Source organism: Phanerochaete carnosa (assembly GCF_000300595.1).
Source record: "Phanerochaete carnosa HHB-10118-sp unplaced genomic scaffold PHACAscaffold_4, whole genome shotgun sequence".
Classification (NCBI taxonomy): domain Eukaryota; kingdom Fungi; phylum Basidiomycota; class Agaricomycetes; order Polyporales; family Phanerochaetaceae; genus Phanerochaete; species Phanerochaete carnosa.
The window spans coordinates 910,451-934,467 of record NW_006767631.1 but is presented as its reverse complement, the minus strand read 5'-3'; the positions used below and the strand labels follow the sequence as shown (position 1 = coordinate 934,467).

At 51.5% G+C, this 24,017-nt stretch overlaps 7 protein-coding genes across 7 annotated transcripts; 3 read left to right on the top strand and 4 right to left on the bottom strand.

The window, feature by feature from the left end:
• Window positions 1–151: 151 nt before the first annotated feature.
• PHACADRAFT_253611 (uncharacterized protein) lies at window positions 152–2,099 on the bottom strand. The gene is made up of 8 exons (XM_007394255.1): window positions 1,775–2,099; window positions 1,461–1,725; window positions 1,300–1,408; window positions 1,045–1,248; window positions 914–995; window positions 737–862; window positions 541–681; window positions 152–484 (listed from the first exon to the last, which is right to left on the bottom strand). Exons 1-8 carry the CDS (start codon window positions 2,062–2,064, stop codon window positions 400–402), a joined length of 1,302 nt encoding a protein of 433 aa, XP_007394317.1. The 5' UTR covers window positions 2,065–2,099; the 3' UTR covers window positions 152–399.
• Window positions 2,100–2,695: 596 nt separating this feature from the next.
• On the bottom strand, window positions 2,696–5,145 carry PHACADRAFT_253607 (uncharacterized protein). Its single transcript, XM_007394254.1, has 10 exons — window positions 5,063–5,145; window positions 4,675–4,999; window positions 4,352–4,616; window positions 4,190–4,298; window positions 3,936–4,139; window positions 3,805–3,886; window positions 3,624–3,749; window positions 3,428–3,568; window positions 2,954–3,374; window positions 2,696–2,874 (listed from the first exon to the last, which is right to left on the bottom strand). The coding sequence occupies exons 1-9, from the start codon at window positions 5,112–5,114 to the stop codon at window positions 3,290–3,292; spliced, it is 1,389 nt and encodes a 462-aa protein (XP_007394316.1). The 5' UTR covers window positions 5,115–5,145; the 3' UTR covers window positions 2,696–2,874; window positions 2,954–3,289.
• A 1,071-nt stretch (window positions 5,146–6,216) lies between these two features.
• On the bottom strand, window positions 6,217–7,029 carry PHACADRAFT_253606 (uncharacterized protein). Its single transcript, XM_007394253.1, has one exon. It carries the CDS (start codon window positions 6,740–6,742, stop codon window positions 6,458–6,460), a length of 285 nt encoding a protein of 94 aa, XP_007394315.1. The 5' UTR covers window positions 6,743–7,029; the 3' UTR covers window positions 6,217–6,457.
• Window positions 7,030–7,147: 118 nt separating this feature from the next.
• On the top strand, window positions 7,148–11,765 carry PHACADRAFT_207699 (uncharacterized protein). Its single transcript, XM_007394252.1, has 14 exons — window positions 7,148–7,469; window positions 7,526–7,645; window positions 7,701–7,835; window positions 7,884–7,907; window positions 7,958–8,023; window positions 8,075–8,173; window positions 8,230–8,441; window positions 8,492–8,600; window positions 8,661–8,825; window positions 8,875–9,081; window positions 9,135–9,257; window positions 9,311–9,396; window positions 9,455–9,489; window positions 9,542–11,765. Exons 1-14 carry the CDS (start codon window positions 7,179–7,181, stop codon window positions 9,592–9,594), a joined length of 1,725 nt encoding a protein of 574 aa, XP_007394314.1. The 5' UTR covers window positions 7,148–7,178; the 3' UTR covers window positions 9,595–11,765.
• Window positions 11,766–12,508: 743 nt separating this feature from the next.
• PHACADRAFT_207697 (uncharacterized protein) lies at window positions 12,509–15,539 on the top strand (the record flags this gene model as incomplete). The annotated part of the gene is made up of 6 exons (XM_007394251.1): window positions 12,509–13,048; window positions 13,107–13,262; window positions 13,324–14,014; window positions 14,073–14,215; window positions 14,272–14,318; window positions 14,377–15,539. 6 exons carry the CDS (start codon window positions 12,509–12,511, stop codon window positions 15,209–15,211), a joined length of 2,412 nt encoding a protein of 803 aa, XP_007394313.1. The 3' UTR covers window positions 15,212–15,539.
• Window positions 15,540–16,016: 477 nt separating this feature from the next.
• Window positions 16,017–17,863, bottom strand: PHACADRAFT_183117 (uncharacterized protein; the record flags this gene model as incomplete). Its single annotated transcript, XM_007394250.1, has 1 exon — window positions 16,017–17,863. The coding sequence occupies exon 1, from the start codon at window positions 17,823–17,825 to the stop codon at window positions 16,017–16,019; it is 1,809 nt and encodes a 602-aa protein (XP_007394312.1). The 5' UTR covers window positions 17,826–17,863.
• A 2,005-nt stretch (window positions 17,864–19,868) lies between these two features.
• Window positions 19,869–20,666, top strand: PHACADRAFT_91700 (uncharacterized protein; the record flags this gene model as incomplete). The annotated part of the gene is made up of 2 exons (XM_007394249.1): window positions 19,869–20,152; window positions 20,177–20,666. Coding segments are annotated over 2 exons (774 nt in total), but the record flags the coding sequence as incomplete, so codon positions are not given.
• Between the last annotated feature and the right edge of the window lie 3,351 nt (window positions 20,667–24,017).

The following is a 24,017-nucleotide window of genomic DNA, read 5'->3' as shown; positions in this document are numbered from 1 at the left end:
AAATTACCAGTTTAATTAATATAATCGATGTGTCATCTTACTTACGTAAATATCTTATGCTCATGTTAAAGAACATTGTGTACATCGTGCACAAACGTCTATGTAGTGATTTGGCCTGGCTCCGAGCCAATCAGTTCTTGCTGTCGGCGGATGCAGTACATCAGTAGTACATGTCTCTCCCCCTCTTCCGGCAAGTACGCGAGCTTGCCAGGTCCTTGAGAGCACGAGACAAATGCTGGCGACTTGAGGCGAGGAGCATTCGGTCCTATCTTCCGGCTCTCATACTCGATGTGGCGCGAAACCGTATATATGTGCAGAATTACCACAGCCTACACGCATATCGGTGGCCTGCAGCAGCGTGTAGAGGCGTCGTACAGCAGAGAACGATGCTATGCATTTTTAAGGCTGCTCGTCCATGGACAAGATTAATGCCTCCGCCTTTGTAGATCTTGGCTTGATGGTGCATTTGAACGGCTTCGGATGACTGGAAAGCAATCGGCTTCAGTGCGAAGCCTGGGCAGGGACAGCACGGCGGCGTACCTGATCGTTCCGCTCGTGTACTCCACCTCAGGCTCGATAACCCTGCCGTTCTCGACAGTTTTGGTAATGTCAAACGTTGCAAGCACCATGACACACGAGAGGAAGACTGAGGCATCTGCAAGATTCAAGCCTGGACATATTCTACGAAAAGATTCCGCATTCAGCGTCGATGATTCGTATAAACAAAGTCGCGTACCTTCTGCCGAAGCCGAAGCAGTAGTCTCTAGAGTCTGGGGCCGGTATACGGCCATCCTCAGGAAGGAAACGTGTAGGGTCAAAGACAAAGGGGTCAACATAGGTGCTGGGGTTGTGTAAAAATTTCCTAGCTAGGTGATTAGTTTCGCTCGAAGTAGTAAATATACGCGAGACACACCATATATTGGCAATGACAATAGAGCCCTTGGGTATGAAGTACCCTTCATATGTATCATCCTCAGTTAATCGATGTGGTGCACCTGCAATTCCTGCGTGAGTCCGTGTGGTCAACGAAAGGATTTAACATACCAAGCGGAGCAACGGGATTCCAGCGAAAGACCTCCTTCACCAGCGCTTCGACGTAAGGCAGATTCGGCCGGTCCTCGAAGTTGGGAAGACGGTCGCCACCGACGACCGAGTCAATCTCTGCTTGTGCACGTTTAGCGACGTGGGGATACAAGGTCATGGCAAGGAAGAATGAGTAAACTGCCGACACCGTGGTATCAGCTCCACCTAACGCTTTTGGCTTAGCGACCAGAACGCATCGACATCATGTGAACATACCAGAGTAGAGAGATGCAGCAGACCACTTGATGTTGAACTCCTTGTCTCCTTCCAGTGTCTCGTTCTGCAAGAGTTCTGAAGTGTAGTTGGGAATATTTGCGTCCTCATCCTGTGTACGTATATCGTCAGTCATGTAAAGCGACAGAGCGATCCGCACGAACCATTCTTTTCTTCACAAACTCGCACGGCTCATCTGCCATCCGCTTTATGGTCCTCTTCCATTCCTGTGCCTTCTTCTGAAATCCAGCGCCGGGGACCCAAGCGGGCACATAGCGCAACAGAGGAAAGACATCTACAAGGAAAGCTCCAGGAGACGTCGCCATAGAGAACTGTTCAGTTGCTGTGTCGACGAGCTCGATTAGGTGGTCATGCCCTTCCTGAACTTCGTATCCATATGACAGCTTGAGGATGATGCAGCCGACCGTCCTGCCGCACGGATCAGCTCAGTAATGAATGGTGGAGGCGGTATGCCTACTTCCGGATATGGTCAGAAACACGCTCCGGGTCGTTGAGTATTCTCTTCAGGAAGCGTCTCGTCTCATATTCCTCCAACGGCAGATGGGTCTGCATCTGGGCTGGCCCACCGATCAGCTTCGCAATGAAGCGCCTATACTCGCGGAATCGTCGCCCGTAAGGTGTCAGCACGAGAGTGTATTTCCAACCGACGATTTCTCCTCCCATCATGAGGACAGGTCGGTCGGAGTAGATGTTACTGCGCTTGTCAAGGAGCTCGACGGCGTGCTTGGCAGAGTTGAGGACAATCATAGGCTGGCCCAAGATGCTTAGATATATTATGTCTCCTGCATGGACATGCGGCGGTTAAGAAGGCATGTTGGGTAAAATGTGCTGCATTTTCCACTTACCGTATTTGTCGGCCCATTCCGCAAACTTGAGCCACTCATGTGATGTGGGCATTTCTGCAACATTGCCTATGATAGGCAGTCCCTTCGGACCGGGGGGATGTGAGGCACGCTGTTTGCTGCGAGTGACGAGTGCTCGGACGAGAAAGATCCCGATGAGCGCGAGGGCGGTGTAAAGGTTTACCGATATGCTGAGCATGATAGCGGCGGGGGCAGGTGCAGAATGTAGTTATGCCACTTCAGTGACGGCGGGAGGTGGCGTGGGCGGGAGTGGAGCGCGAGCAGCCAAAGTGCTCACCTCGTTCACCCTAAGCGTGATATATATTCGTACAATCAGTGTCTCGGCTGTCCAAGCAGTGCCCGAGAACCTCGGGACGCAGACGCGCTGCGGCCACTGCGCATGGAATACGCATAGCGCCTTACTAGGAATTGGTCTTCAGGCCTCAGGTTTTCAGGCCTCAGGTTTTCAGGCCTCAGGCCTGTCTTTTGATGTAGCTTGAGACTAGTCTTCGTGAAACAGCTTGGTACTGTGGGCGGCCGTAATGGGTCCAGTTAGAAGCGTGCCTTGAAACGGGACAAAAGCGCATCGAGGCGTGTCTAGAGCCGCTTGAACTCGACTTCTCGCCTGTCTATAGGACAGTCTAGGACCCCAGCGCTACGCGAGTATGTAGTCGCCTTGATTGAACCTCCGGAGGGCCATGGCGAGCGTCTTCGGCTTCACACGGATACCACGGTTTCAATGCAAGGAGTTATAAGGGGTCGACAAATCGGCTTGCAAGGCGACGTTACCTCACCTGATGGTCAAAATGCCTTCCCTTTCCGACAACATCTACGTAACTGATTTGTGAAGCCTTGCCCCGCGTCGCGCGTTAGATAACTGTGGTTAACATCTGCTGAGTAAAATCCTTCCTGACTGCCCAGCCAGCGACAGCGACACCAAGATACCAGCCAGCGGCCAGATTGTGGAAGGCTGGGAGTGTGACTGTCATGACCATGTGATATCCCTCAACCGTTTGAGTCTTAATGCAAAGTCCGCATGTATGCGCAGAATTTGCACAGACTAAATACATATCGGTAGTTCGTGGCAGCGTGTGGAGGCGTCGTACAACAGATGACAGTACTTTCCATTTTTAAGGTTGCTCGTCCATGGACAGGATTAACGCCTCCGCTTTTGCAGATCTCGGCTTAATGATGCATTTAAAAGGCTTAGGGTGGCTGGAAAGTGATCGGTTTCAGCGCAAAATTCCGGGGACAATATGTTAATCTACCTGATTGTTCCGCTTGTGTACTCCACCTTGGGCTCAACGACCTGGCCGTTCTCGACGATTTTGGTAATGTCAAACGTCGCAAGTACCATGGCACACGAGAGGAAGACTGAGGCATCTGCAAGATGCAAGCCTGGGCATATCCTGCGGGAAGGCTTCACATTCGGCGTCTATTATTCGCATGAACAAAGTCGCGTACCTTCTGCCGAAGCCGAAGCAGTAGTCTCTAGAGTCTGGAGCAGGTATGCGGCCGCTCTCAGGAATGAAACGTGTAGGGTCAAAGGTGGAGGGATCGGTGTAGAGGCTGGGGTTGCGTAGAATTTTCCTGGATTGGTAATTAATTTCACTTGGTGCACTACTAAAATGCACGCAAGGCGAACCATATATTGGCAATGACGATAGAACCTTTGGGTATGAAGTACCCTTCGTATGTGTCATCCTCAGTCAGTCTATGTGGTACGCCTGTAGGCCTGCGTGAGTTCACGCCGTCAAGTTGAAGGATTTAACTTACCAAGCGGAACAACGGGATTCCAGCGAAAGACCTCCTTTACAAGTGCCTCGACGTAAGGCAGATTCGGCCGATCCTCGAAGGTGGGAAGACGGTCGCCACCAATGACCGAGTCAATCTCCGCCTGCGCACGTTTCGCGATGTGGGGATACAAGGTCATGGCAAGGAAGAATGTGTAAACTGCCGATACTGTGGTATCAGCTCCACCTGGGGCTCTCAGCTTAGTGACCAGAGCACATCAACATCATTGAACATACCAGAGTACAGAGATGCAGCAGACCACTTGATGTTGAACTCTTTGTCTCCTTCCAGCGTCTCAGTCTGCAAGAGTTCGGAGGTATAGCTGGGAATATTCGTGTTCTCTTCCTGCGTGCTCAGCTTGTCAGTCATACAAAAGCGACAGAGCGACCCGAACAAACCATTCTCTTCTTCACAAACTCGTGCGGCTCGTCCACCATCCGATCAAGAGTCCCCTTCCACTCCTGCGCCTTCTTCTGAAATCCAGCGCCGGGCATCCAAGCAGGCACGTAGCGCAACAGAGGGAACACGTCCACAAGGAACGCTCCAGGAGATGACGCCTCCGAGAACTGTTCCGTCGCCACATCGACGAGCTCGACCAGGGGATCGCGGCCCTCTTGAACTTCGTATCCATGTGACAATTTGAGGATGATGCAGCCAGCCGTCCTGTCACAGGGTTTCGCTTAGCTTAACTCGAAACGCACAGCGGAAACGGAGAGCTTACTTCCGGATATGCTCAGCAACGCGCCCCGGGTCGTCGAGTATTCTCTTCAGGAAGCGTTTAGTCTCATATTCTTCCAACGGCAGATGGGTCTGCATCTGGGCTGGCCCACCGATCAGCTTCGCAATGAAGCGCCTATATTCGCGGAATCGCCGCCCGTAAGGTGTTAACGCGAGGGTGTATTTCCAACCGACGATTTCTCCTCCCATCATGAGGGCAGGTCGGTCGGAGTAGATGTTGCTGCGTTTGTCAAGGAGCTCGATCGCGTGCTTGGTAGAGTTGAGGACGACCATAGGCTGACCTAAAATGTTTAAATATATTATATCGCCTGCGTAAACGTACGGCGGTCAACAAGGCGCGGCAGGCAGGATACGCTGCATTAGTTGCTCACCGTATTGGTCTGCCCACTCTGCAAACTTGAACCATTCGTGCGACGACGGCATTTCTGTGACATTACCTATGACAGGCAGGCCCTTCGGACCAGGGGGATGTGGGGCGCGTTGTCTGCTGCGAGTAGCGAGTGCTCGCACGAGGAGAATCCCGATGAGCGCGAGGGCGGTGTCGAGGATTGCCAACGTGCTGGGCATGATAGCGATGGGGGAGGTGCAGAATGTAGTCGTGCCACTTCAGCGACGACAGGGGTTCGTATGGGCATCCGGTGGAGTGATAGTAGATGAGTGCGTGATATATACTTGTACAACCCGGGCTCTCAGCGCCTTCACTGGGAACAGAATGTAGACGCTGCGCATGATGCGTCTGTCCCACATGGGTCACGGTAATCGTTTGTCTCAGAACAACTTCTTGATGTCTTGATAGTATTATGGGTTTTATAAAGCAGCTAGGTGCCGTGAGCTGCTGTAACGCTTAGCTCCAATAAGAAACACGGTACAGAGAGTGGAGGGACAGACAAGGCACTCGACCTCCTAGAAATTGACCATACACCGTAAAAGGATGCACTTGCAGCTTACTGGCCAAGGGAGAAGCTCGAGAGTCGCGCCTTTTTTGCTTTATCACGTGCGGACCTTCCTAGGGCGCGTAAAAACTTCGCACGCTTTGTGTGCTGCGTCGACTTGCTCCTCCACGTCTGCCGGAGTCCGCCCGTAACTGCTCACAGCTCGTTTATCTACGTTGCTATACATTTCTACTTCGAAAATCTAAGGCAGAATCAGCATGCTACATGAACTCCAGAGCCAGACCGACGGCCATCCTCTCCACCGTCTGTCTGAGAGCCCCCACTATGCACGAACTACTAGCTATGGAATCTCACTTTAGGCCCAGGAAGAGGATTGAGGGAGCCGTGGTGATAACTTACGTTTCGGCGAGAGACAGCTCGAAGTATGATCTGTTCTCACGCCTTGATATCGCGAGCGTCTCACGACTATTCCTACAGCTTGCGGTATGGCTAGAGTATGGACCCTGCGAGCGCAACTGCCCCCCCCCCCCCCCCCCCCCCCTAGAAAATCCCGGGAGCTACAGTCGTCGCTGTGATGCAGTCTGAGAAGGTATTTTTATAGTAGCTTTGTCACACCGTATCCTAACTTTACTTTAGATGTGCCAAGAAGTCTGCGCTGTATCGAGAGACCACAGTGAGCGAACTGCTTGGATCCCCAATGAGCGCAAATTGGATATACAACCTCGTGCAGCAGGTCTCCTCAGTTTCAATCGCATCTCGGAAGCGACGTTAGCAAGGCTGATCCCTTTCAGCTTCACCGACTGTATCTACATGTGAAACTCTTCGCCCAAGCCAGACCCCGAATTAGATCCCGAGACCGCCCGGAAAAGTAATCTACGGTCGGTGAGGCGTATCAGCTTGACCGAGCTCGCGGCGTAGAGCAACATCGCGTTGGTGCTCATGCACGAGGGCTGTCCTCGAAAGATGAAAGCGGCCGTGCTGTGCCGGGGGACACCGCTTGCGGCGAACTTGGGACCCCGGCGGGGACGTCGCAGAGGGCGAGTTCAACGCAGTACTCAACCACCCACCTGCCAAGGAACCTCGGTACGAGATAGCGTTATCATACAGTTTGACGTGCAGATTCATAGCATGTGCTGCAGATGCGTGCTGCTCCCGCATTTCGCTTGCGCGTGGTGCGCATTGTTGCCAAGAATCTCCTCGGAGCGCTCTTTAACGATCATCCCTGTGGAGCTGAAGAGATGACTTTATACGCGATTATGTATATTGCGCAATGCAAAGCTATTTGTAGGTTCTATTGAATGATGGCGCAGACGATCAGCTACGATTTACGTACGTAGTCGTAACTTTGCATGCCTCTCCATCAGCACTTAGGTCATACAATGCGTCGCGCGGGCCGACAACGCGCTTATATGCGCTTGTATCCATCCTCTCCAATGAAATCCAGACCTGATTAAGCTAGACTGTCCTGGCCGTGCGCCTCTGGCCAGGTACGCGCTTATAAATGCGGGCCCCGTCGAGTTTCTTGGGACGCCCTGCGTTGTACAAATGTAGGATGGTTTGTAGCTGAGGCCCGAGTCTTCGGGATCCCGCCACGATGGTGCTTTTGAATCACATCCTAAGTTTCAGCGGTCTTTTCGTCTTGCTGACACATGCAAATAGCAGCCCACATGCACCTTCGAGGTTGCTCGGAGTAGACTGGGACCTATGGACTACACTCAATGCCTCTGTCGACGGGCATCTCCATCTGTCAAGACCCTTCGAACTGCCATGTTTCTCGTTATTCGAAGGCCAGGCCGTCTCTCCGGACTCTCTGGGATGCGCAGCTGTCCAAGCAAACTATACCGACCCGGTCTTTCGCTCCGAACACTTCGGCGCGTACATGCAAGTAAGTTTTCTCCACATGTTTTCGATGACGCGGGCATTCACTTACGCGTGCCTTAGTCGCAGTGGGAAACATGTCAAGCCACGGGCTCTGGCTGCCTTTTAGACGATTCGGACCCTACGAACCCTGCAGCCTACCAAGATAAAGACTGTCAGACAGGGAATATCGCCCCAGCCTACGTAAGTGCCATCTGAGGCGAGAACGGCGCAGATCATGAACGCCAATCTTGTGTAGATTGACGTCCAGACTGTTGAGCATATTCAAGCGGTGTATGCCTTTTCGCTCAAGACCGGCGTTAGACTATCGGTCAAAAATAAGGGTCATGACTACAAGGGCCGCTCCAGTGGCTGGAACACTCTCGGTCTATGGGTAGGACAGTCTCGTCCTCTAATGCTCTAGCTGACAACGTCTGATCAGGTTTCGCATCTCAATGCTGGCTTTGTAAGCGTTTTGATGGACGTCCTCTGGACGACAAAACTCAACGATCCTAGATGTCCTTCAATGAAACATTTGTGCCGGAGAGCTGCAACACTAGCTATCGGGCTATCACTATCGGAGTACGTCCACGTGCAAGTTTATAGACGACGGTACTGAGTGTCAGTGTGCAGACTGGAGTGGAAATGCAACAGCTCTACGCCTTTGCCGATCAGCATAACGTCACCGCTGTCGGGGGATACCACAGGACGATTGGAACAGGCTATTTCCTGGTGCGCATGCCGTATGGTGCATATTCTGCTAAGACCCACTGAGTCCTGCACCGTAGGGCGGAGGCCACAGCATTCTGTCCCCAGTATACGGCCTGGGCGTCGACCGCGTGGTCGAAATCAAGGTTGTGACTCCCGACGGTCGCTTCCGAACTGTAAACGAATGCGAGGATAGCGACTTATTCTGGGCTCTGCGCGGAGGTGGCGGGAGCGCGTTTGGTGTAGTCACTGAGCTCACGATGCGGGTGGAGCCCCAGCTGACTTTGCAAGCGTGAGCTCGCCACTCCCTTTCTACAATGCTAGAGAGTTGATTAGTCGCAGAGCTATCATCGAATTCCCCGCCAACTTGTCAAACCTCGTGTCTTGGTACGAGCTCATGGTTAACAACTCCCTTAGGTGGGGGCAGGAGGGCTGGGGAGGGCATATTGTTGTACGTATTACGCTGATTTCAAGACTCGCAACGTATACTAATCGCTTCTCTGACGTACAGGGCGGCAGTTTGATTCATGTTAACCCGCTCCTCAACCAGTCCGCTGCTCAAGCATCGATGCAAGTTGCTATCGATTTCGCAGTTGCACAAGGCGGCTCCGGATTGATCGACGAGCTACCGTCATGGAACGCGTTCTTCCTCAAATACGTGACGTCTGCGGAAGCGGTGAGCGCTCCAACATGCTGCCTACCACTCGTTCTCTGACACGCCGTAGCCCGTTGGTCCAGAGTTGATGCTGGGAACTCGACTACTGAACACCTCGCTTTTTGCGACTGATAGCGGAAAAATCGCGTTATCCGCGGCTATTGCGAACGCTTTACCTTTCTCGACCCCTTATATCGTGGTCGGCACTCCGTTTTTATTTCCGTATGTCGAAGGCACGACCAGCGTCACGCCCGCTTGGCGCACTTCTCTGTGGCATGTAAGTATTTTCGGAGCGCTGCTTTGATAGTCCATCTAACCAGCAGCTCGCAGTTCAGTGTAAAAGAACGATTTTATTTCAATAGCACTCTGCAGGACCGTCAGTCGGAGTATGCACAAGTTGACCAGCATATTCAAGTGTTCCGCAACTTGACGCCAGGAAGTGGTGCTTACTTCGTACGTCGGCAGAGACACATGCGGCGACGTGCTAACTCATTTTCTCGCGATAGAACGAGGGCGATGTTTACGAGCCTGATCATGAACAATCATACTGGGGATCTAACTACAAAAGACTACTGGAAATCAAGGAGAAGTAGTAAGTGAAACTTGAGCAGCGAGAAATCGTTAGCGGCACTCATGTGTGCTCTAATCAGCGATCCCTACCGTATCCTGGACTGCTGGCAATGCGGTATGTACCGTGTTTGCTTGACATGGATTGCCCCTAATATAATATTTGGCAGTTGGGTGGAGGGGCGCAGGTGATCCTCTATATGCGTGTTACGTGCAGATCTAGAGACGGGTTCATAAAGCAAGCTATTCCCTTGCCCAGGTAACTGAAACATACGTGGAATTCAATTTAGGTGCCGTAGAGCAACTCTAGTACTCTGTAGCATACGATGAAATCTACAAGAATTACGATCCGTCTGCCTAAGTACACCCAGAGCTTCCTAGCATGCATCCAATTGTTCAAAACTTGCTACTCGGGCATTGACTAGCTCCGTGGAGATGCGCGTGTCCGAGCTCATGCCACATTAGCAGGTATTCGAAGCTTGAGCTTGAGGTCGAAGGAGAGACACTGCGAATAACTTCGCAGTTTACAGCCTCAGATGCAACTGACACGTGAAGGATATAGTGGCCTTTGCTACTAACATATCGTCGCAAGAAGCGTATATATGCGTGGCCTTAGCATCATGGAGGGCCAGTCCAATAACACCGGAGCCGTGCACAGCCGTTGTACGAGCGTCAACGACATTCATCCTGACCACTCCCATCTTAGCTGCTGCGTCTGTCGCAGGACATCTAACCTTCCAGCAGGCATTCTGTCCAGACATCGCTTTTGAATTTTGTCTACCAATAAGCAGTGTCAGTGGTCCGTTCCTTCGCCTGACCGCCAGGACCGACAGCTTCTTCCTCTTCCGTGAGGCATGTTACTTTCACGAGCTCGCCAAGGTTCCATAGCTGCCATTCAGGTGACGCGTACAATGCCCTTCCGAGCCTGAGCTCCTTCAAAGGGCGCTCGCAGCGTATCCGCCGCCTCAGGAACTGCACCAGGATGCCATGATTCTCGTGGTCGACCTCGGTGAGCGTGAGGATTTCGAGCTTGGGGAGGAGGTCCTCCGCGTCGTACATGGAGGCCAGTCCATCCAAGACTCCAAGATAGGTAGTTGCGCCGTCTGTGAGGTCGAGGTGGACGAGGTTCGGCATCTTCCGGAAGAGGTGCCCGTTGTTCGGCCAGGACTGGCAGATCCCGCGCAGGAGCCGTAGCTCGCGCAGCGCAGGGAAGGTGTGGTGCGGGTACGCGACGATGGCGGACGACATGTCGGACCTGATCGGGCCCTGATCGCAGACGAGCGTCTCGAGCGCTGGCGCATCGAACCAGTCGAAGAGATCCTCCCAGTCGGTGATTAGAAACGTGAGCAGTTTGAGGTGCGGGAAGGTCGCGGTATGGACGATCCCGTTTCTGCTGTGCGCGCATTGGGCTTCGTCCAGAGTGAGCTCCACAAGCTCCGGTGCGGCCAGTGAGAGCTGAAGAAGTTCCCGATCGGAGATTGTGCCGCAGCCGAAGTACAGCTTCTTAAGATGTCGGAGAGGTGTAGACGGGGAGAATGTCATGGCTACGCGCAGAACGGCAAGCTCCGTCAAGCCCGGGCAATCGGGTAAGGTCATAACGCCCGGGAGGTTGTTCATGTGTCCCGTGTGCCATAGCGCAAGATATTTGAGGGAAGGAAAACTCGCGCGCCCAATGACCTCGAGAACAGTCTGTAGGAAGACCGAGTGGCTCGTCTCGATGTCGAAGTGTTGCCAGCGCGATGAATATTGAAGGAGATCGGTAAGGCTTTGCAAATATGCTCCAACCCAGGGAGGCGACTGAACCGCGATAGAGTTGCCTGTGCTCCTCCTGCTGTCGACATCTTTACCCGTGCAGATGATATGGAGAGGGAGTGACCCGGATCGCTGCAGCCAGAGTGCCAAAAGCTCCGCGGAGCGACCGAGATGAAGGCAGCTCCACAGACGGGGAAACCCTAGTGCAGTCTGCCTCCACCGCCGGCAGACATGAGTAGGAATTGTCGGGTTGCGCTCAAGCGCGCACCGACGGTCGAGCGGGATGTGCTCGTATGCGATCTCGAATATCTCCATGAGAACATCATCAGGTAGGGTGTAGACGGAAGCAAACTCGGCTGTCTCTACAGCGTTCTGTTTGAGACCAGCCTCTATACGAGCGTACTCGCAGAGTAATTCCTCCTTCTTGCTTTCGAGAACGGTCCGTTCTGCTGCAAGCTCGGCGAGCCTTGTCGATTTCGTGATACTGTCCACCGTATTCCGCGAATACGTAAGCATTAGCTCACAAGTTAGCTGCGTCCCGCGATACAAAGTCCAGGATAAATGATGTGTAAAATTTATTGGAACAACACTCGAAGCGTACGTACCATGAAGCAGCGCGGTGCAGTGAGGGCGAGACGGAAGATGCTCTAGACACTTGTGCCACAAAGATGGTTAGAGCATTTCCACGGCTCGGCATCTTCCGATAACGTCCTCGCCCGACTCCCGACTCTGACCACCGCCGCGTTCTGCTTCGATTTCAAGCTTTCCGGCAATCGACATTTCTTAACAATATGCTCTGTATCCGCCCAAATGGGTGTGCTGCTTAGCGAAAAAAAGTTTTTAAAGGTTTAAATTTACTCCCGCTGAATACTGTGAAATCAAGTTTCTAGAAAGATACCGTTCTTCCACTCCGGTCACTCCTGTGTCATGAGCAGTCAAATCAAAAAGCTAGTCAATATGCTACAGAGATGCTGCCGAGTGTTGTGCTCAGATAAACAGTAAGCCTAAGCTACGGCGGCTGCTCCGACCCTGCATAAACCAGCACGCTCCAACGAACGCAAGAAAAGCACTCCTCGAAGCACCACAACTATCCTAGTTTGTATATTTATGCGCAGAGGCCGCTAGAATGTGCGCTTCCCGACGATACATGAGGGCCGCCTGCGGAGTTGAAACAGAGCTTTCCCGCATTTGTCACCGGTACAGAGGTTTAACCCCCCCCTTGTTCTTTTCACCTGCCATTTCCGCCTTATAAATTTTATCCCTTTAAAGCGTCGTACAGTGGCCATGGCCATCGGCCCTTATAAAATGTGCCTTCCTGAATGTGATCAGCCCCGATCACCCCTCACCCCACGGTTAGATATCGCACAGCTCGCACGCAGTCGAAAATGGCCGCATCGAACGCCACTCGTACTCTTTTTCATAAGCAGAGAGCTGTAACTGCACCGCCGGACCTTGCGATCAACCAGTTACGCCGTGTTACGCAAGAGACCGTGTACCAAGCCGAATGGCAGTGGTTTCGGAAGGCGATCCTCCCTCCTTTGCGCCACAGCTTCGATATGGAGAAGAGTATAGAGACACTAACCAACAACCATGTTTTGACCTTGGTTCATAACCAGCTTCGCTGGTCGGCATTCGCGGACTGCCCTCCGACAGCGGACCTAGACGGCGAGGGCGTGGTCTTTTGCGTGCTACGAGACATCATCTCCGCCATCCATAAGTCCAGCAACACCCACGCCAAGAAAGAGGCCAGATTTTTCTGCAAATCCACCACTATGCCCTACTCCTCCGCCAGAGACGACAAGTCCAAGTCCGACGCCTACTTCCTGCTCAACGATAACGATGTGGACAAGTCGGCTCCCAGATGGAGTGACATAGTCATTCCTGCAGAGTTCAAGAAAGACAACACCGATGAATCGAGGAGTCTGGTAAGCTCTCTCGCGTTTGACGACAAGCATCGTGAGCTGACCCATATCGCTCTCTCAGAATGCAACCCAGGTCTTGTGCTCTCTTACGCATATCATGCGCGAAGACCCCAGGCGTCGGTTTGTCATCGGCTTCACCATCGAAAATTTTTGGATGCGCCTGTGGGTCGCAACGCGCACAGATGTCTTAGTATCCTACCCGATAGATTTATTGACTGTACGTAACTCTCCGGCATATATCCGCTTATTCGACTTCTGAATACTCATGCCGCCCTCAGGATATTGAAAAGTTTATCGACTTTGTCTTGCGAATCTCGTTTTCCCAAAGAGATGAACTAGGCTTCGACCATACAATCATGCGGCTCCCGACACTCGACAGTCGTGATGGTCCTCAGTACGAAATCTTGGTCAACAAGAAGTGGTACCGAACGCAGCGTCTCATTTCGGACGTCGGGGCCGAGGCGCTCCGTGGAAGAGGTACTCGAGCCTGGGAGGTCAGGGAACTGGACAAACGAGGAGGAGAAAAAATTGGGCCACCATTGGTGGTCAAGGATTCCTGGGTTGACGCAGGTCGCGACCGCGAGGCCACCATTCTTCAGAAAATTCGCAAGTCAGCGACTACCGACGTACAGCGTGAGGCGTTTGATGCCTACCTGATCGATATAAAGGACTCTTGGGACGTCCTTACTACCGAGAAGAAGGTGGACAGCACGCGCAGAGCCATCTGCCGCCGATCGATCTCCCCAACAGCGAGGGCGACATCCGTAGAGATGTATCCGGACGAAGACGAAATAGTGGACGTGACCTTATCTCGAGGCGCCATAGCAAGAGCACTATCTGAAGGACCAGGACCTGTCATGTTTGCTGCGAAGGTTCATCACCGCGTCCTATTCGGCGAGGTAGGCAAGACGATCATGGAAGCCGGAACGCTCGGGACTGCATTTCTAGTCCTTGCAGACGTCATTATGAGTAAGTTTATATGTGTCGCGCACTTTTTCCATCGACTAATCCTTTCCCTATCCAACAGTCCTGAGGCTTCTTCACCAATGTGGTTGGGTCCACAGAGACGTTAGTGCCGGCAACGTTCTCATCATCGATAATGTCGGGAAACTGGTCGATTTCGAGTACGCCAAACACGAATCCGATGATTGGAGACATAAAGTGCGAATGGTACGTATCGGAATTGTCATTTTATCCTTAGGTTTTCGTCTAATTACGACCGGCAGGGCACGCCTTATTTCACGGCGGTCGAAGTCGAACGGCACAGATATAGGTTTAATGGGGGAAAAGGCCTATACGCAAACAGAGACCACACGTCGTTGCCTGACAAGCAAGAGGAATCAGAAGACTCCGATGCAGAGACCGCCCGAAAAAATACAGCGGTGCAAGAAGCGGAAGCTTGCGCCTGACTCAGAAAGGCCGTCGGACGAAGATAATAAAACGAGGCCTAAACCATACACCTTGCATATCCTTCCCGTCATGCCGTTTAGACACAACCCACTACACGATTTGGAGTCGGTCTTATGGCTAGCCTTATACATCGTCCTCTGCTCGACCATCGAGAAGTGGGACACGGATCTCCCCGACGAGCAATGGGCCAACTACTCCTTGGCACGCTATAGGCTTGCCGCGAAAGTGTTCGACAATAGCGTCTTTCGGGCCGATGTAGTAGGATCCGGGTCCGCATTCTACTCGTCACTGTCCAAGCTACACCCCACCCTCCAGGCGATCTGCATCAAGCTAAACGAGTACCTCGTCGAACTGGTCAACCTTTACATGTATGCAGAACAGCGACAAATGCAAGCCGCGATCGAGGCCGCATCTGCCGGCAATACGACGACGGTTCCGGATGTGATACTGTACACGGCTGCGCGCAAAACCAAGTTTTACAGGAAGGCGGCCGAAATCTTTCGGAGCATTTGCAAAGGACGGTGGTTCCGTGCCAACGAGAAAGATCACATCTCCTTCAAGCCTACAACGATTTTTCTTTCAGAACAACAGAGAGAGATGATCGCCATGCTCGAGGCTGTCGGACAGCTTACTCCGGCGCCTACACTCTCCGAGGAAGAGGACACGCGGTCCGAGCCGCCCAAGAAGATTAGAAAGCTGAACCCTCCAAGATCTGAGGAAGTGGCCGCCGCGTCGCGCGTCGGCGGGATGCGTTAGAATTCACAGAAGAATCGCGACACAGTCAGCAAAAATGTAGCTCTTCGTCAGCGTTGAGTACACTGAGCGGCAGAAGACAACCATGTCGGACATCGCCCCTTGGCCCATCTTGTGCTGGGAGCCGACAATTTTTTTTTTCCATTTCTCGTCTCCACTTCGCCAGAGTTAGACCGTACGCTTATCTCGCGCACGTCTCCCCCATCTTCACTCATCGCACGACTGTATCGTATTTTCCGCTTTTGTTCTGCGTATCTGAGCTAATGTATTTACGCCAAGTGAGGCAAGCGTCGCTATAATAATCCTATGCTAGCTCGATCGCAATACATAGTCTTTTCTGCATCAGGAGATTGTGACCCTTGAGTAGTTGAAGTTGAGCTGAGCGCTTCGAGCTCCGCAAGATCTCTCGTTACGGGCGTCCAGATCTTTCACTCGTGAAGATGGCGTGTCTTACACAGGGGAGGAAGTGGTCGCTCTCGGAAAATACTAGTAGGAGAATACCGCTCGCATTGTCTAATGTGAACGAAAATGGCGAGCGATGACGCAGAGTAGAGATTCAACATAGAAGGAATGGCGAGTATACCAGCGTGCTACTAGTAGAGGAGCTGTAGAGACATCTATATCTGCGCTTGCTTGTGGCTCGTGGAAGAACATGCCGAACCTAACTTCGAGTATATAAAAAATTAAAGAAGGTCGACTCCGATGAGCTTGCCCATGCGTGATCCCGCAGCTGGATCCAAAATTAATGACAGTGCTGTGTTAGATTAACCCTGTAGCAGTATGGGTAAGTTTGTTGCGGTATTTTGAGTCATATATCGAAATTTACCTTTATTCTGACATTGGTACTATTTGTTGGATGTAGCGACAGAGACGAACGACGTCTCGGCCTTACATGATCATCTATCGAACTGGATCTCACCACAGTCATTGTGAGTGACGACTCTGACTTCGCCTTTCGAAGTGTGCCCCTCGCGTGTTCAAACCCAGCGTCCAATGCAGAACCCTCGCCGAATTGGAGAAATTTCTGGTTCGGGATGACAAAGTAATGCGAGTCTTGGATCTTGTAGTCCGGCCAAAGTATTCTGCGCTCATACGCGTGCGCCGTGCTCCAATAAGGCACTCCGCGGAAGTACCCCTCCCTGCCGAGTCGTGTCCGCCGGTACTCTGTGCTCCAGAGGAACCGCAGAAACCAAAGTTCTCTCTGCGTAGCACCCCGCGTCTCTGGGTTCCTCGACCACTCCGCGATGGCAGTAAGGTACACATCCCGCACAGCGTCTTTGTGTGAGCCTTCGAGTCCATGTGTGCAGATCGCGAGTTCGAGACGCCCGCGTATATCGGGTGCCGGGTGGCGGAGGAAGTGCGAGAGGTCCATCACGGTCTTGGAGGCGCTGACGGATAGATAGAGGTGGAACCTACCCCGGTTGAAGCGCTGCCCCAGCGGTCCATCCCGATGTCGAACGAAGAGCTCCGCGCACTGTATGAAAACGCGCCAGTCGCACCATGCCACGAGGCGGATGTTGGTAGAAGGCTCGAGCGAGGGGGAAAGGTCTGCTAGCGCCTTGAAGTGCATCGGTACGCTGCCACTCCAGATACTTGTATAACCTAATCGGAGTGTGACGGAAGAGAACAATGCCGTGTTGGGCACGTCAAAACGCGGGGGTATAGGCGCATGACATTCAAACCGCAAGCCAAAGAGTTCGTCGTACGCCTCGCAGTTGTGTCCGGTCACCTCGAGCCAGAAACCCCGGTCAAGCCCTCCAGAGGTGAGGATGAGAGCGCAGCGGCTCGTGTCAAATGGCACTCCTGCCTGAACGGCGGCGCACAGCGAAGCCCAGCGCGCAATACCGAGGCAGTATGCGGGTGCACCGTTGGGTACACTGAACGCTATGGTGGACAAAAGGACCTTGGTGCTGACTGTGGGCGATCCGCACTCTGTGACTTCGATGCGCCAGCGTTTACCGCGCGAGAGCCGACGTCGAATACGGGCGGGAAAAGGCAGGAGAGACTCTGAGTCATCGAACCTGAGCCGGGTACAGATGACGTCGGAGAGCCCTGAGGCTTCGTGCAAGAGATGGACGAGGTCGCCGACGTGGCGGAAACGCAAGTCCGTGAGGTGTAAGCGCCAGATGTAAATGAGTCCAGAGGGCAGGGTGCGCGGTAGACCTGTAGACCACGACCGTGGGGCATGTCCTGTGGTGGACTGAGAATCGATCGAGGAGTCGAGTACATACACGTTCTGCAACGTGGTTTCAGATTGGTGGATTCCATTTGACGATAAATGGTGCCAGTAGTACGTCCAGGAACCTTTATAACTGGTATTCATTGCCTTGAGACAGTCCCGTAAGCTAGGTGTTAGCTGTATGGGAGACTGGACTAAGCGGCACAGTTGCTGTATGTCGTCCAGGTTATCCAAAGTCGGCTTCATGTTGAACATGAGCGGACGGCACTGCCGCGCCCAGTAGCGACAGACAAGAGAGAGTTTTCCAAGCTCCCTTTGTGTCATAGCTACGCCGAACATGCGATCATACGGGGAAACATATGCAAGAATGTGTTCGAATAATTCTGGGGGGAGATCAGCAGCACCAGCCCAAGGCATGACCAGAGCAATTTGCTGCATGGCGTGCGCGTTACTAGTCCCAAAGTACAGAATCTGCTTAAAGTATAGGGTTACATTCGGGGCGGTATCCTATGAGCAGCTGAACTGACCGAAATAATGTTTGATAAGGTTGTAGTGAAAGCTAGTATCTTAGCCGCATTGAGGGCTTCGGGATGAACGTGATGGGATTCGGCCAACCGTCGCCCAGTCTGATCCGCTGATAGGAATATTCCGCACGGCGCACCTTGACCTTCAACCACCACCATCTACCTTAGACGCCCACGTCGTTTGAGTCTCGCTCCCCAATTCCGTCGCCCTTTGTTAGGTTCTCACTTCCCTATCCCCTTCGAACTTATTTTATCTGTTTAGGTGCTGGGTCCGCTACCGCCTGAAGAGCGGTAATGGGCCCGACGACGCTTCCGGAAGACCTCGGGCTGGGGGTCGACCGTGAAGCGTCTAGCCACGGCGTCGAGTCACCCCCATCGCCAACACATCCACAACAGCTAGACCCATGCAAGAGGTCGATGCTGTCGTCTCTGCCCAGTGGAACGTGGCCGCAGAGTCATTTGGCTGAACCTGGACCCTTCGGGGGAAAGGGGACGCAGGGAGAAATCCCACAGGCAGCCTTGCTGCTTGAGACCCCCAACGAGTTAACGCTCGGGAAGGCGTCTCACTTTATCCTGGGAAACCAGATACACAAACGCCGCCTCACACGCGGCAAGCTTGAGACGTGGTCACCACCTGATTTGTCAGGGCTAGGTCCAGGCTCTCATCACGTGATCACAGGTGTAGACCACCTAGATACATTAAAATTGTCACCTAGCCCTAGGCTAAACAGTTTAATGTATACCACGATACTTGAGAGGATGACAGGACGCAATGAACTCAAACAGCCACTTGAGTCCAGAGTCCAACCGTCCCCCCACATGATGCACTCATGTAATAATAACCCACTACCTCGTACCATTGCCTATGAGTAGTACAACAAATGACATGGACGTGGATGCGGTACCGAAAGACCGCCCTTGTGACCAAAAGAACAAATTTATGTCGCCGGAGATAGAATTCCAATTCGATCTTTCATGCGACGAAAATGATAAGACAGACCAAGGAATAAATCACGAAGTGGATTACCTTGTAAACATGTACCAGGAAAACTGGAACACGGATGACAACGAGGACTTACCCTCGGATGAAGATGAAGATATGAATGATTTGCCGCCCCCCCTTGACATAAACCTGGAAAGGGCGGAGGCGGAAGCCAGGGTTAAACAGCCCAATAACACTCAACCCCCTACATCCCGGGATGATAATAACAGACCATTCACCGTGGTTTCCTTTAACGTTCAAAAATCGAAGGACAACCTTCAAATCTTTTTAGAACAAAATTACCGAACGGCAGACGTCGTGCTAGTACAAGAACCCTTTTGGGGTTATATTAAACAAATAATGTCTACCACGTCGAAAGACGGGGACAAATACCACCAAGGAATCACACACAGACAGTATATGTTCCTCGGAGCATCTGAGAAAGGACGCGTGTGCACCATCGTCAATAGAAGGTGGGCGCACCTCGCACCGAGACTTAACACGGGCATTGTAAATCATGACGATGCCCAATGCCTGGAGCTAACCATGCCCAACAAACAAATCATACGTATCCTTAACGTGTACAATGATTCCAAAACACACAGTGCTCAGCACTACCTAGAAAATAAAGCCAGCAACATGCCAGAAATACATCTCATGGCAGGCAACTTTAACTTATGTCACCACATGTGGGACGCCACCGTTCCCATCAGAACTAGGGCCAACCGCCAAGCGGAAGACCTCATTACAATGTGCACGCTGGACATGAACCTGTCCTTGAGCACATCACCTGAACACGCTCATACTTGGTCGTCCAACAGAGAGGACCAAAGCGATGGAACCCTAGACTTAGTCTGGACCAACGAAGATATCAATGTCCTAAACATTGAACACCGACATGATCAACAAGTTAATAGTGATCATTGCCCAGTATTTGTTCAAATCGACCTGGAAACAGTCGATAAAATTACATACATGGTTAAGAGAGGTTCAGAAAATGGCCAGAAATTCATTAAAGCTTGTCGAGGACGACTTGCAGCGATGCCCGTCAACATCGATGACTATGCCTCTGAAGAGGACATCGAGCGTTGGGGAAATTGGATCCAATATGCATTCGACATGGCCTGGTCGGCTAACGTCGAGAAAGTCAAGCCTTCACACCATGCAAAGTCGTGGTGGAACGCTGAGTGTAACAAAAGGGCCAAGGAGTTACGTAATATATGTGCTTCGGTCAAGTCTATTAAAAAGGACATCCGGAGGTGAAACAAGCTAATCCGGGCGAGATACATCATGATTCATCGTCTTGGAATATCTGAGAATGATGATGAGATACTAACTAGTATCGAGAACAAGAACGATTTGGCTTCTATCCACCTTATAGAGGAAGCCCAGAAAATAAAGAATGCGTCCAACCGCCTCCGAGCGGCGGCCAAACGAGCTAAACGTGATTTCTTCGAAGGGGTGTTGAAACACACACACCCTTCAAGAATATGGAACAATGTTGAATGGATGAAGCCACAAAAACAAGTGACTAACGTCGCCCTCACAAATAGCCAAGGGGATATTGTCACCGACTCGAAAGGGGTCGGAGAAATATTCCAACAACAATTTACTCCGACCAATGGTCGACCTGTCGACATGACCATTGCGGATGAGATGGAGCAGCTCGAGGAAAGAGCTTTCCCACCCATGAGTCGCACTGAAATGCAAGAAGCCCTCAAGGGCACTAGCAACTTTTCTGCACCGGGCCCGGACCACGTCTCGTGGTTCTGGCTTAAACGAATACTTAAAGACGAATCATCTCCCGAGTATCGCAATGATGATGAGTCCGACAAGAAGGATTGCGAGCTTCCCATACTCGTATTTTACGATGCATGCGTTAAGCTAGGTATACAACCACGGGTATTCAAGGTCTCGAAAACGGTTATCATAGCGAAGCCAAAGAGACCTGATTACACCAAGGCAAAGGCCTACTGGCCCATCGTCCTCCTCAATTGCTTAGGCAAATTGATGGAAAAAATAAAATCCCGACGAATGCAATTTGAAGCACAAAAGTATGGTGCGATGCATCCGTGTCAATTCGGTGGTACAATGCAACATAGTACCACGGATGCAGGAATACAACTTGTCCACAACGTGAAACAATTGTGGAAAAAAGGAATTGACTCTTCGGCAGTCCTTCTTGACGTTGCCCAATTCTTCCCATCAGTTAATCACAATCTCCTGACAAGAATCCTGTCTAAACAAGGATTTGCAGGAAATTTGTGCAAATATTTCGTCAGTTACCTGTCAGACAGACAGACACAATTCATGTTTAATGGAGAAACCCTTGACCCTATGGATTTCTCATTAGGAGTTGAACAAGGCTCGAGCCTTTCTCCTATTCTTACGGGTCTATACCTAGCCCCGGCCATGCACAAAATCGCCCCTTTAAAAAAGGCGATTACCCTTACTCTAGGGGACCACCGAGTTACGGTCCGCACACAGTGGACTGACAAAAACATACAGGCCAACGGACATGCCACCGTGCAGTTCTTCGTCGACGATGGCCTCATTCACGTCGGAGGCAAGCTGGGCAAAGGGTTGGAAGACCCAGACCACGAGCAGCTGCTATACAATAACGTCCTAATCCAGGACATATATTCCAAACTTATACATACCCTACATAGATTGGGGTTATCAGCAGAAACTGATAAACTCGAATTAATGCACTTCATACGCCGGCGGAAAGCCAAAGGATGGAGGTGGAGTGACGAGCAACCGCTTGGTCCCAAATTACGAATTTACGATGAAAATTTGTCCTTTATCATTACCCCTAAACCGGTAATGAGGTATCTAGGTTTCTGGCTTGACCCTAAGCTTACGTTCAGGGACCATATTAAAGTCTACACAAACAAGGCTTGCAGCACTGTCGCTGCAATCCACATGTTAGGCAACTCGTCTAGAGGGCTTAAACCTAGAGATAAACGGCGGATTTATATATCCAATGTAGTACCCCTGCTGTCCTATGGGGCACAACTATGGTGGAACCCCTCCTGGAAGGGTATACACTGGATCGAGAAAGAAATATCCAAGGCCCAGAGCCGAGCAGCCCGCTGGATCACGGGGGCGTTCAAAACAACCCCCGTGGGCTTTCTTGAAATGTCTGCAGGACTAATCCCTGTCTGACAAAATATTAACAAACTCATGAAACGTGCAGCACTGCGCACACACATGTTACATGAAAATCATCCTATAAGGGCCCACATGCCGAATCTGATGGAAAGTGGGACACTTAATATTAAGGCACCGCTTCCATACCACGGGACTAAAACCAGAGATGCCGAAACCCCCATAGTAACGGCATACAAAGTCACGGAGGGCTTCACGGAGGAATTTAACTCCATTAGCACCGAAGCACAACCGGGAAACCGCATACTAGACTTATATGCAGACCGCATCACCATGAGCCTTGAGGGCCTACCGAAGGCCCAGAAGGAAGAACTCCATGATTGGATAAGGACGTTCCTTAATCCAATCATAAAATTAGCATCTTCCAACTACGAAAGCCGGGCAGTGTTCACTGACGGCTCACAATGTAAAACACACGAGGAAAATGAACCTGAAAAGGTCATCACTGGTGCTGCATGCTCAGTTACGTACACCCTAGAAAGGGGAGAACGAAAAACCATAGAAAAGAAAATTGGATGTGGCCAAGTCACACCATTCGATGCAGAAATGCAGGCCCTGTGGATGGGCATTAACACGGCGTGTAACACACCGGGAAAACACAAACTGTTATACCTATTTGCGGACAATAAAGGAGCACTGCAGCGCATCTTTAACCCGCGAATTGGCCCCTCACAAAAATGCTCCTTGCTAGCTAGCGAACGCATACGACGCTGGCTGGAAGCAGACCCGGAACGAACCATACACATGTCATGGTGCCCAAGCCATGTTAACGTGCCCTTAAATGAACGAGTTGATACCCTAGCTAAAGAGGGGGCTGAACTCACACAACCAACAATTAAATCTTATGCCTACATCAAGCAAAAGATCACCGAGAATGAAGTTCGCGTATGGCAGCAGAAAATCAGAGAGTCCCCCAAATATAGGGGACACCAACTGATAGCTGGAGATCATCATGATCATCTACGGCAAATTAAACACACGTCCTCAAACTGGTTCATAGCCCACAGCGGGGGAAAGAACCGAGAGATGGGCAGACTCACCAGATTAATGTCTGGACACGCACCGATTGGAGCGTTCAGACAACGCTTTAACCTAGAAGGACCCACCACATGTTGGTACTGCCACCATGAACTAGGTCAGACATTGACGGAAACAAGAGACCACATGGTCTACATGTGCCCGGGATGGAGTCGCCTATATGACTTCAAAGAAATGCACATAGCGGGTCACCCGTTATACGACAGGACCAAGATAGGACACCATCTCAAAACTGATACCGAAGTACGCGAAATGCATTGCGCGTACTGGGAGATGCAAAATGACTTGACTAAAGTCGACGAACTGACTGAATACAGCCAGGACCTTAACTATAGAAAGAAAATATTAGGCACCAAGTGGGAAGATATTTACCACTTCGTGCGAGCCAACCCCATGGCGGGTACCTTCGAATGGTCTGACCTTGTTGATAAAGCATTTGATGATGTCAACAAAGGTCGCGACTACACCACTTCGGTCCACATATGGAAAGCTCTCATGCACTCGAAGAGACGCAAGGAGAAACGCAATGATTACACTAAAGACTTGGAACAGCGCTGTAGAGCTACATACTCCAGCGCGGTTCGACATCACAACCGCCTCCTAAAACCAGGGGACATACCAATGGATCCGGGAAAGTGGCAACAATCGTATCCCAACCCGGACCAAGCCGAACGTAAATTCACACAGTGGTATGCAAAGTACGCGGTATCTCAATACCGAATACTTTTCAACCACAATGAGAGCCTCCCAGTGGTTGAGGAAGAGGCATTGGGGCGGGAGTTTGGATACAGGGGCACGTATAAACCTGTAGGACAAGCTTTCAAAGCGTTTTCCGACGCTGAAGATCCGCCCGCAGACGAGGATGAATGGGGCAATCAGGTTGACGAAGCGCACAGATAAGTTGGGCAAATCGTC

Coding starts and splice junctions, on each gene's coding strand:
- PHACADRAFT_253611 (XM_007394255.1), bottom strand. CDS start 2,064: ATGATTGTCCTCAACTCTGCCAAGCACGCCGTCGAGCTCCTTGACAAG. Junction 863..913: donor ATTGTCATTGCCAATATATG/GTGTGTCTCGCG, acceptor TCACCTAGCTAG/GAAATTTTTACACAACCCCA. Junction 682..736: donor TGCTTCGGCTTCGGCAGAAG/GTACGCGACTTT, acceptor ATCTTTTCGTAG/AATATGTCCAGGCTTGAATC.
- PHACADRAFT_253607 (XM_007394254.1), bottom strand. CDS start 5,114: ATGCCGTCGTCGCACGAATGGTTCAAGTTTGCAGAGTGGGCAGACCAA. Junction 3,887..3,935: donor GAATCCCGTTGTTCCGCTTG/GTAAGTTAAATC, acceptor GCAGGCCTACAG/GCGTACCACATAGACTGACT. Junction 3,375..3,427: donor TACACAAGCGGAACAATCAG/GTAGATTAACAT, acceptor ATCACTTTCCAG/CCACCCTAAGCCTTTTAAAT.
- PHACADRAFT_253606 (XM_007394253.1), bottom strand. CDS start 6,742: ATGCGGGAGCAGCACGCATCTGCAGCACATGCTATGAATCTGCACGTC.
- PHACADRAFT_207699 (XM_007394252.1), top strand. CDS start 7,179: ATGGTGCTTTTGAATCACATCCTAAGTTTCAGCGGTCTTTTCGTCTTG. Junction 7,646..7,700: donor GGAATATCGCCCCAGCCTAC/GTAAGTGCCATC, acceptor AATCTTGTGTAG/ATTGACGTCCAGACTGTTGA. Junction 8,601..8,660: donor GCTGGGGAGGGCATATTGTT/GTACGTATTACG, acceptor TCTGACGTACAG/GGCGGCAGTTTGATTCATGT.